Source organism: Leucopleurus acutus, assembly GCF_964270905.1.
Source record: "Leucopleurus acutus genome assembly, chromosome: X".
NCBI lineage: Eukaryota > Metazoa > Chordata > Mammalia > Artiodactyla > Delphinidae > Leucopleurus > Leucopleurus acutus.
This window is the reverse complement of record NC_139148.1, coordinates 33526968-33539213: the sequence shown is the minus strand read 5'-3', so window position 1 is coordinate 33539213 and position 12246 is coordinate 33526968. Positions and strand designations below refer to the sequence as shown.

The window sequence follows — 12246 nt, the reverse complement described above, 5'->3', positions numbered from 1 at the left end:
CCAAGGTAACAGGTTTTGATGAAAAATTGTGTTAACCGACAACCATTAAGATGCACATGTACACAGTAGAAATGCTCTGCCATGTTGGGGGTTGAGGTTTACCATTTCTGTACGCATTTAAATCAGCTGCTTACTCTGACTGATTCTCCTACTGTTGAGTTTGGCAGGATGCCATATGCAGTGAGACCCATGGGTATTTATTGAGGATAGTGATGAATATTCTGTGAACCATAACTTTTTATGGTCATATGTTCCTTTTCTCATATATTTGTTATAGTTTGTAATTTTGTGCAGATTTCAGAGCATTTTTTTTTTTTGGCCTTGCCGCACGGCATGCAGCATCTTAGTCCCCCGACCAGCGATCCGACCTGTGCCCCCTGCAGTGGAAGCGTGGAGTCTTAACCACTGGACCGCCAAGGAAGTCCCAGAGCATTTCTCTATAGAAAACCATCATTTAACAAAATGCTTAATGCGACCTGTAGAAACAGCTTTATTGGAATAAAACATGACTAATAAATGTCTGAATTAAATTAGACACTTAAAAAATACATTTAATAATAGCTTCTAATCCTGGGTCTGCCATTTATTAGCTATATGTCTGTGGGCCTTTTGCTGAACCTATTTCAGCCTGTTTTCCTCAGTGGTCTCACCCTCATGGAGTTGTCATGAGGACTGAGATAATCCATGTAATTAATGTAGAGCACTTAGCACAGGGTCTGTACCCAAAAGCTTATTAAATCTTCACTCTTGGTTTTATTAGTAGCTTAACTACCACGTGATATGTGCATGGTAAAACTGATCACTTATTCAGGGGTATTTAAATCGAAAATAACATTTGAACAGAGAAACGTGGTAGACAACACTAAGAACCAAGAAAAAATAATCTGAAAGAAACTTAAAATTGAGAAATTTCTATATATTAATCGATTCTTTTTTTTTTTTTTTTTTTTTTTTGCGGTACGCGGGCCTCTCACTGCTGTGGCCTCTCCCGTTGCAGAGCACAGGCTCCGGACGCGCAGGCTCAGCGGCCACGGCTCACGGGCCCAGCCGCTCCGCGGCATGTGGGATCTTCCTGGACCGGGGCACGAACCCGTGTCCCCTGCATCAGCAGGCGGACCCTCAACCACTGCACCACCAGGGAAGCCCATATTAATCAATTCTTTTGATGACTTCAAAAAAGAACACCTCTCTTAAGTGCTAATGATTTTAAAAGATGATAACCAATGTTGAAAAGGAGCAGAATTTCAGAATTACTGACTGGCTTATGCAATATTCATTTTTCCTTTACTAAACGTCAATGTCATTGTGACCTTTTAAAGAACCCAGCTTTAAAGAGCAAAATGTTCTCAGCAGTTTTCTTCCTAGGACTTTAAAGATTAGATGACACCTTATATGTTTCCTTTCTTCCTCCTTCCTTCTCTCAAAGGGCAAGGGGAGTGCATTAGTAAGAACAGTAAACATGAGATCTGAATCCTGGTGCCAATTTGTATTAATTGCATGAACTTAGCAAGTCACTTGATCACTCTAAACTCCATTTTGTTATGTATTTGAGGCACCTCATTGCTGATCATTACAAGGCAAGAATTGCATGAAGTAGTTGTTTGCTTCTGAACCCTAGAAAGCTCTGATGCTTGTAAGTAGGATAAGATATGCAAAGGATCAACCAACATGTTTTTGTTTGTGGTACCTTTTCCTCAGTCCTATCCATTTGCTCATTTGGGCAGTCATATTATTGATTCAAGGGAGGTCTGATGGAGCAGAAATGCAGAGAGAAACAAGAGGTGATGTATGGCTTATGAGTTTCAAAACAGACTTTTTGAAACTCATTACAGAGATCATAGTTTGAGAAAAAAGAAATTTTGAGTTTCAACAGCTTAGGATTTCAGGCACAAACAACAGACTTGAAAGAATACATGGATAGTCAGAGCCAGTTTTTCCTCTTGCTTTATCACCTGGGAACTGGAAGGGGAAGAAAAGCTGCAAGAGCGAAGAAGCAACAGAAATAGACTTTTGACACTGTATCTTGCTGTCGGTCCCCCAAGCCAGGGACTGAAGGGTGGGGAGCATGATGGAAATTTCAGATGAGTTTGGGGAACCCCAGAGCTGAGATCACCTGTGTCTTGCTTTTAAGGCAGCGTTCTAGGAGGGAGCAAATGTTCTAGAACTGCCTAGCACCCAGAAAGAGGAAGGAACGGTAGAGTAGAGAGAGCCTTGCAATATCTCTGTGCCCATTGTGGCGTGCAGAGCCGCCAAGAGGTTGAGAGAGCCAAACCAAGAGATAGCTCAGATCCTGTGATCAGAGTAAAGCAAACTGCACAGTAAATGGGAGCCAGTCAAGGTCAAACAGGTCTGGTCCAAGGTTCAGAAGTCTCTGCAGATTTCAGCATAGCCATGTGATGATGATGTCCTGATGACCAGTGACCAGATCCCCATAGCTCTTAGATGCCTGGACATTGAGATACTCTCCAGGACTTAACCATGACTGTGGGGAAAAGGGGAAGAGACCCTAAACTGACACAGTAAACACTTTTTAAACAACTGAGGATTGCCTAGCGTTGCAGAGAGTGTTTCCATCATCCAGCAAAATTGATACAAACAAGGAAAAGTTCTTTATATGTTAGAAAAATACACATTTCTTGCTGACATGAGTTGGAGGCCTGAGAATTTATGCCCACTGACATTCTGTACTGAACATGAAGAATTATTTGGGACTTCTGCCCAAGTCCTCATGGAATCCCTACAGATGAGACTCATCCCTCTGCTTGCAGGTTCTATGAGAATTGGGAAGAGCATTCAGAGGCTTGCGCTACCCATTCTCAGTGACAGTGTTTGCCCTTTGTTGTTGCCAAAGAGACAAACAAATCCCCCCACTGGGCTACTCCTCCCAGGTCCTCACCCTCTGGCCCCCTCTTCAACACAAGTCCAAGTTTGTCTATGGACTCACCTGTTTCTGTGGACAATCTTGTTCGAGTACTTCTTTTTTCAAAAATCATGCCTAAGGACTTTCCTTGCAGTAAAGGCAAATACTGAAAGTCAAGGACAAGAATACAATTAAAATGAAATATACATTTTATATCCAATAGCAAGGATTACGTTTCAAAACTTATTCTTTACATTATCAGAAAATGTAGAATAATTAACACTGTTCCCGAACAAGTGTTCACATGTTATTTAAACAGTGAATTTAAAGTGGTTTTTTTCATGTTGTATACAAATGGGGGAAGGGAGCAGGAACGCCCACAGCTTACTGACACGTAATGAGAAAGTACTATTAGTTGCTCTGGGTTCAACCTGAACATTTGTTCCAAAGTTTATTAATATTTCACACTGGAGCCATCTTCTTACTTAAATCCGTGAAAACCTCTACCAGTGTTCAATGCCCTTGAAGACGCTTGGTTCAGAAGTGTTTTCTCAGCTAGGAATGTGCTTCTCTGTCGCAACGTGGGGTACTCAGGCTCCTAAAGATGAAGCTCCAGAGTTTCAGCTACACTTTCATCACGCATCCTTGTGAGAGTGCAAAGACTTTGTTCCTAGAAGTCATGTGGAAACAATCTGGAGAGTTTGGGTGTGGGGTGGAGCTCTACCTCCTTCCTCTTCTGTAGATGGACTTCCCAGTAGGATGAGTTCTAGAACAAACACATTCCTGCCAGCTAACCTTCCTCACCACGAGGTGTGAAGAACAAAAAGCCTGGGATCTTGGGGGACATTTTCTCCTTATTTCAAGGTCTTCTATAGGAACCCATAGCAGTTGGAGTCACTCCTATTTTCAGTTCGTTCTTAGGAACTTGGAGAGCTAGTGAACTAGATAAGAAAATCAAGGTTGTGTAAAACTTTCTCAACCTGAAACCAGCTCTTTCAAATGCTTCTGAGCAAGCTTGGAATACGAAAACACTTTCACAATTAAGCAGTCTAAATGAAGCTGCTGCATTAATTAAGCGTGTTTCAAACATAAATTGCTTAAAATGCAGAATAATGCTTCCCGCAAGGCACCATATCCCATCTCTTCTCCCACTTGGTTACCATTCAGTTGTTTATTTGCTAATCTAAATTTTTTAACACTGTCACATCATCCTGAATTTTTAAAAATTATCCTAATGATGATATATCTGATATTCATCCACAATTGAAATTTGTTGCTAGAAAAAATGTATCATCCTTATTTTTCATTTGATAGAAAACACACAGAGAAAAGAAAAAAGGTATAAAAATAAAATCCTTCCAGAGAAATGATTCCTTAGGTTCTGATTCAGTTAGTAATGACTTTCAACATTCCACATGAAAGAAATGCAATGAATTGTCATTGAATAACTGATTTTTATGCTTTTTATATGCCTGTACACTCAGTGATAATCAATTACCTTGCCTGTGTAGTTTCATTACTTAGCTACTGTTTAGGAATTTTAATGTATTTTCTTTTCCCTCTTTCTCTGGAAAGGCTGTCATTAAAAAGGCTGATTGGTAGCAGTGGAAGGTAGTGTGGAAATGCTACATACCTCTCCTTTCTGTTTTATCCTGTATTTCAGATCTGCTGATAGCCATAGCATATACTTAATCTCTTCTCCTGTAAAGTTCTTTAGAGTGAGGAGGTCACGACCCTTTAGCTGTACTTTATTTTGTAGTGGTTGTCCACATCTACAAAAAAGAAAAAGAGAACTATACATTTAAGAAAACAAAATCTATGTCCTATGGTAATTCATTGTTTAATCCTTGACACAAAACATAGCAAACACATAGCAACATTGCAAATGTGTAGCCTCATGTGTCTCTGCAAAGTGCTAATGCCTTAAAATTGATATGGCTGTGGTTTACATTTCAGATAGCCAGCATCCTGAATGTTGAGAGAAAAGAAAAATTTGAGGAAAGAGGCTGAATTCTTCTCTGCTGGAAATAACCGTATGAGTGGCTTTGTTATGTATTAGTTAGGCAAGTCACCTAAACTCTCTCTGCACCTAAATTTCTCACCTAGAAAATGAGTATAATAATCTTATAGGGTTGTTGTAAGGATGAAATGATTTAATACATGGAAATCAGACAGTGTCTGGCATATAATAAGTATTTGATAAATTTTAGCTATTATCATTGAAGTCATTCAGTGGTACAAACAGAATTTGTTATGTACATATAATAGAAAACAATTTCATTCTTTTCCCTCTACTGCCCTTCAGATCTGTTCTTGAAGATTTGTTCTTTATTGTCCCTGGTCAGATACAATGCACCCTGTGGCTTTTCTATTAACTTTTAGGGGGAAAAAAGTCCTCTGCTTACTTTATTCCCTCAAAGAGTCTCAGTAAAAGCATGTGTAATAATAACAATGATTTTTTTTTAACTTTAAGAAATGTACTGCAGGGCTTCCCTGGTGGCACAGTGGTTAAAATTCCACCTGCCGGTGCAGGGGACACAGGTTCGAGCCCTGGTCCAGGAAGATCCCACATGCCGCGGAGCAACTAAGCCCGTGTGCCACAACTACTGAGCCTGCGCTCTAGAGCCCGCGAGCCACAACTACTGAGCCTGTGCGCCACAACTACTGAGCCCGCGCACCACAACTACTGAGCCCTCGTGCCACAACTACTGAAGCCCGCACACCTAGAGCCCATGCTCCACAACAAGAGAAGCCACCACAATGAGAAGCCCATGCACCGCAACGAAGAGTAGCCTCCGTTCGCCGCAACTAGAGAAAAGCCTGTGCCCAGCAACGAGGACCCAATGCAGCCAAAAATAAAATAAATAAATAAAATTTTTTTAAAAAGAAATTCAGCAGATTTCTGAGAATAAATTTAGAGACATCCACCATGATGGATTTTCAATGCCATGACTAAAGTCTGAAGACAAAAAAGATACCAAGAGCCCCCCCAAACAGAATTAATGTTGAGGCAAGAGCAAGTATGGCCTGTGGCCTAGGCTGGACACAAGACCTAAGAGTCATGGAGGAGACTTGACTGTGGTCTAGTATGTTGCTAAAGCTGAAATCCTCTAGGGCTCAACCACTCCAGTATTGTATTTGCACTACTAGGAACAATGGTTGGACATATGCATGTGAAACCAAAGCATTATAACCTTGGATCCTATGCATAGCAGCCTGTGTCAAGTGCAAAAACCTGGAAAACTGGTGAGAGGACCTGGTGGGATAAGTTTTTGCCCATAGCACTGTGAGGGCCAAATCCGAAGTACATTAATAATGAACTATACCAATATTTTGGTTACCTCTTTCCGTGAACCCCTTTTGGACAGAGTAAGTCCCCTGGGTTCTTGGGGACAAAAAGAGTGGAAAGGTAGATCTTGTAAATCTGTCATACTAGCCTGTGAGAGTTGGAGTAATTAACTGGAAAATTTTTTAAAAACTGTATCTCACCTGGTGAAGGGGGTCGTACTGTTTACACCATTGAAAAATCATTAGAGCAGCCACCGCCTTTCTCAATTCTGTCCGGGAGGCGGGGCAGGAAATGTTGTCTTGGGAAAAAGAGTTGTTTTTCATAGATATCAAGAGCTAACCAGGAAAATTTATCACTGGAAGGAAAGCAAACACAATGGTTCCAGTTTAAATTCCTATCCTGTTTGCTGTCTCCTCCCCTCTGCTCCAAAATGGAGTTGCCACACCTCTTTCCTAAGCTACTTAAAAATTAGAGAAAAGTAAAAAGCCTCCACAATTGTACCATGTTGAAATGCCTCCTCCACAGACCCCTTTTTTCCTGTCCGTATCAAGCATTTCTTGCTTTCTGGTGATAAACTCACACGCGAGTTAGCTAGATAAAACCGCTGGCCTAAAGGGCTATTAAGTTCTCACAGAGACCCAGTGCTTCAGTTGGAAGCAGCCTACTCTAGTTCATGAGCCAGACCAAGGCCAGAATCACTATTTTAGTGTTCCCATAAAATGCTTGGTCTCTTTGTACTCAAGTGTGTCTCCTTGGTAAACCAGACCTAAACCACATTATCATTCTTCAGCCAACACATAACGGGGAGAATACAATATTGGAGAAAACAATGGGAACCACATACAGATTTTCTGTCAAAACTGTCACGGCAGTCGGTTATAGCAGAGCTTTTGAAAAAGGCAAGACTCGTTTGTTACATTAATTTTATCCCTTGAAAAAATAATTACAGAGATTTCTTCACCCCAGACCACTGAATGCTAAGAAGTTAGGCCAAGGTAATAGAAGACCCTTGTGTTAGCTTCACCCAAATATCTTCCTAGCTAGAAAATGGAAGAGCATTCTCTATTGGCAGAATGAAACCTTTCATTGCTACAGTCTGCATTTTCCAACTCTAGTAAATTGTTTGGAGTAGCGGGGGCAACCTGGATGTGTTCCCTTGTATAATTGTATTTTGTTGGAAGAGAAAGTGCTTAATTCGAGTAAAATGTGGTCAGTCAGAAACTGACTTTGCCAGAGTAGGAAAAAATTCAGTGTTAAATGATATTTTGATCCCCATGGAGAGTTTGCGATAAAGACTTTAGCTTCTGGAGGCATAAGAGAGGGCCAGTGGGCCTTATGGCAGAGATTTTGGTGTTTCTTTAACATTGCAGACTGATACAAAAGGCATATTTTCTTGGTGTTTTTTTCGTCTTTACTGAGATTTTGGCTATATCTTTTAAACAAGGTGGGGGAGAGGATGGGGGGATATTGAACAAGGGGAGATTGGCCAATTTGATCAATTTGGAAGGATCGAAGTCATCAAAGCAGTGGAATGAAAAGTGCAGTGGTTTTAAATATTCAAATTCGAGTCCTAGTTCAACTATGACCTTGGGAAGATCATTTTCCATTTTTGGCATTAATTCCTCATCTGAAAAAGTAAGAAAATGAACTACAAATCAGTGATCCTTCATGTCTTTGACTTCCACAACGCTCATGAAGTTCATAAATACAAGATTTCCCACAGGCCATACTGGAGCCATCTGAATTCTCAGTGGCCTAAATTTAATTTCATCCCTTTCTTTCCATCTCAGAAAGGTATATTGCAACGCAAGGCAGGGAGAGTGACCCTCTTTTCACAAAACACTTGAATATGACCCTATTGATTTGGAAAATAAAAGCACAAATCATTTCCAAATTTCTCTATTATTAACAATAATAATAATTTATTAGTAAAAATATACCTGCAACATTTGTCACTGTTGCCACATGCTCATATGTGGTATAAATTACTATTGATAACTGGGTGACTAGATGGTTTCTAAGATACCTTAGATAGTCAGTATTCTAAAACTGTAAAACTTTGCCCTCATCTGAAAATTGAAGAGTGGGATGAGGATTCGTGCAGACCTACTATTAAAGGGCTGGAAACGCGAAACTGTCGAAAAACTGTGACCGCCTCTACTTCTTTTATCTTAGTTAAATTATTAAATCACTAAAAATAACAAACTAGGAATAAAACCCCAATTCTGCTGTTGGCCAAGGGAAACATAATGACCCCATTCCATTCCTGGTCTCATGCCTTGTATAATTTTCTGAAGTGAAGAAATATGTTTTGTTGTTGTTGTTTTGTTTTAATTAATTTCTTTTTGGCTGCATTGGGTCTTCGTTGCTGCGCACAGGCTTTCTCTAGTTGCGGTGAACGGGGGCTACTCTTCGTTGCAGTGCGCGGGCTTCTCATTGCAGTGGCTTCTCTTGTTGCGGAGCATGGGCTCTAGGCGGGCAGGCTTCAGTAGTTGTGCCACGCGGGCTTCACTAGTTGTGGCTCGCGGGCTCTAGAGCGCAGGCTCAGTAGTTGTGGCGCACGGGCTTAGTTGCTCCGCGGTATGTGGGATCTTCCCAGACCAGGGCTCGAACCCATGTCCCCTGCATTGACAGGTGGATTCTTAACCACTGTGCCGCCAGGGAAGCCCCAAGAAATATGTTTTTTAAAAGGCACTCATTTTCAATTATGATGGAAAATGTGAATAATCAAAGAGGACTGTTTTCTCTCCTCTACACAAGAGCGTGGATGGCCTGTAATTGCTTCGTCTGCATGTCCACGTATGTATAGATCGGCATGTGTGTGGGATGAAGGGAACTTAATGAGTTCTGTAAGCCCTTAGAGAGGCCTGGAATGAAATACCTGAAAACCAGTCACCTCCAGCTCCGATGCATAACCTCCACAGAATTGGGTGGCTTAGCTCAATATTCTCTGAAGAAATTTCTATTTGTGAGATGAAATTGAACTGCACTTACAAGTTGGTCTTCTCTGATAAAGAAAGATATTATTTTTGTGGTTTCTTTAAAAGCTATAAGTGGTTTCCTTAATAGGAGCAAATCATAGGACACTGTCTATTATCCAAACACAGCCAGGCTCTAGAGCCTTGTTTGTGAGATGAAAAGCCTATGGATTGGGTGTTCTCGGCAGTCTTGGTGTCTGATCCTATTGATTTTGTAAAAAAAAAAAAAAAAAAGAAAGAAAAGAAAAGAAAAAATTACTGACTAAAAATGATTGATCCGGGAGCCTGTGTAGATGGCTGCAGCCTCACTTGAGCAGTCATTTTATCATGCCCATGGGATACGGCTGCTCGCTTCAAAACTGTGCAGTCCCTATTTTGTGGCACTGCCAAACCCTAACCACATATTTCCTACTACTCTCTAGCGCTACACTCACATGGTATGTAACAAGCGCCCTCCGCCTTTCCCAAGAGAGACAGGGGTGGGGAGGGGAGAATGGGGGAGTGGGGGGATGCAGAAGAACCCGAATCTCTGCAGAAAGCTGAAAATCAAAGTAAAAGTACCATACAGGCCGAGATAATGGGGAGATTTTCTCTATTGTTAAGGGGTCGTCAAAGATTATAGGTCTTATTGGAGATCAGCAATTCTGAAATCATCTAGCTGGCAGGTAGGGTGGCTAACCAAAAGAGCAGGAAAGAAAAATACTCACGCCACCTGAAGAGGACACCGTTTCAGTGTTATGCCATTTTTCAGTAGAGACTCATGCTCTGTAGTTTCTAATGACATGAGTGATTTGAGGCTTTCATATTTTCAAATAGCAGGTATGGATTTGGGCTGATTTAGCCATGCGTTTGCCTCAGTCCCCATTCACTGTGAGAGATGGCTAGCCAGGATTTTCAGAATCATAGTCTAGCTACTGGATAGAGAAAATAGAATCTTAGTAAATGCCCCCAAATGCCTAAATATTTGGAAGAGGTTTTTACTTGCAAAAATTTAGCCTGTAATAATGGTAAAAAAAAAACAATCAGTCATCACTGTGATTTTCAAAGAGGAGTGTAAGTTTAAGCTCCAAGCTTTGGTTTTTCATTCAGTTGATTATTTCCAGCTCAGTGACGAGTCTTTGTTAAAAACCGTGGAATGAAATTTCATCGCACTTTTATCTGATGTAACTCAGCGGGATGGAATGATAAAATAATGAACATTTGCCTGTCACTTGACAGTTTTCACACACATTATCTCACTGATTATTGCTAGACTGTGATTTCATGTGTCTGGAATGAAATAACTTATTTACCTTATTTACCACCGTATCTCCAACACCTTGCTTAGGGCGTGGCACGAAGTAGGTGCTCAATAAGTGTTTATTAAATAAATGATTGAAGCACCCTGTCATGTAGGCAGAGCGGGTATTACTCTTTCTCCCATTTTATAAGTGAAGCAACATCACAGAAAAGTTTAGTGACTTGCTCAAGGTTCTATAGCCAGCGAGTGGTAGTGCCAGGCCTTGAACCCAGTTCTTTAGACTCTAAACCTGAGCTTTCCTCCAGATGCTTGGTTTATATAGTCTAACTCTGGCACTAACTAGTAAACCCCGTAATCTCTCTGGACCTCATTTACCTTATCTGTAAAATAGGAGAAGGCATTTTTCTGTGGCTCTGAGGTCCCAACTTTACAATATCATTTACAATGTTGTTCTGGCTTCTGAGTGGTGCTAGTGGTAGAGTCCAGAGGGTCCAGAGCTGTCAGGCGGCCCAGAGAAGGGAGGCCCAGGGCCACAAATCACAGGGCCACTTCCTAACAGTGGGAGAAACCTTCAGACTAGAAGCTTCTAACTTTAAGAGTCATTGAGGTCATTTTGAGGTTGGTTTCGGTTGTCAAGAGGCACTGGGAAAATTCTGATTGTTAACAGGCAGTTACTCTAGAAGCTTTCTGGCAACGATGTCCAGATTTGATGGCCTTACTTCCCCGATTAACCCGTCACCCTTGTCCTCTTCCCCAGGGACACACTCCACACCACCTTCGACCGCAGGCATGGCCAGTTGGCTGTGAGGAGGATGCAACTTTGTAAATATTTATGTAGTCGTTCTTTTGGGGTCTGTTTTTTTAAAGATCGAATCAATCACCATGCCCCAGAATGATATATTGTTTTCAGGCAAACCCAAATACAAGCTGAAGGCCCTGTGGAGATTAGTTCCTCTCATTTCCTTCAGCCAGTTGCTCCTTTAGTATGTACACAAATGGAAGATGTCCAGAGCATTTAGTCTGTTATACGTGCCACGGTTAGTCGCCCCCCCAACCCGCCGTCACCTCCCAGCGCCCCATGAAATCTGATTACAGAGGACCGAGAAATGAAAGCTCAGCTGGAATTAGAGACAGTTGTCTCCAACAAGGGTAGAACCTGGCACTATACCCTGCAGAAAGAGGCCTTAGGAGGCTGCACTTCTCTGCAGAATAGAGTTTCATTTATCACCACGGTTCCTAAGTCAGACTCAAATCTCTGGCCATCACTTACCGATAATTTCGAACCGCGAAACTGTGACCGTTTCTAAGAGCTGCCTTGTTCAACAGGATCCTCAAATTAAACAGCATATTCTTTCGATAGTGAAAAGGATGATTCTGTGCTCTTGAAAACGCCGCACCAAGGTAGCCAGTGGGGTCCACCTGAAAGCTAAGAGTCCTTTTGATTACAGTGAGAGAGCAAAGGTAATATCACCCTTCAACTACCTTATCAAATTCCCCTGGTTAGAGATACTGCAGGGCAGGGTCCAGGAGCATTTGAACTTTAAGCCAAGCTCCAATCCACCACTGTGGGTTTTTTTTTTGTTTGTTTTGGGTTTTGTTTTGTTTTTCTTGGAGAAGGAATCCTGACTCTTTTGGTGCACAGACTCCTCATTTCTCATAATATATTTATGCTGTCACATACTCGTACAAAATCAATTGACAAGTACTCGTTGGGTGTATAATATATGCAAGACACTGCAGTGCTGGCTGCTGTGAAGGAACAGAAATAACTCATTCCAAAAATGCGAGTTGGCAGTGCAAAACTCCAGATGTAGACGTGACATCCCTGAGTATTTCCAGTGATATCACTTTCCTCCAAGTCCCAGCCTTTCTACAAAAA

The 12246-nt window shown here is 41.4% G+C and overlaps 1 protein-coding gene across 1 annotated transcript in view; it reads right to left on the bottom strand.

Annotated features, from left to right (window-relative positions):
* The window catches only part of OTC (ornithine transcarbamylase), a 57667-nt gene extending 45694 nt beyond the window's left edge, over positions 1-11973 (bottom strand). The window contains exons 1-3 of the mRNA XM_082864765.1: positions 11638-11973; positions 4494-4632; positions 2945-3026 (exon numbers count right to left, since the gene is read on the bottom strand). Of these exons, the coding sequence (XP_082720891.1) occupies positions 2945-3026; positions 4494-4632; positions 11638-11714 (298 nt within the window). The 5' untranslated portion in view covers positions 11715-11973. The remainder of the gene's footprint in view (positions 1-2944; positions 3027-4493; positions 4633-11637) is intronic.
* Between the last annotated feature and the right edge of the window lie 273 nt (positions 11974-12246).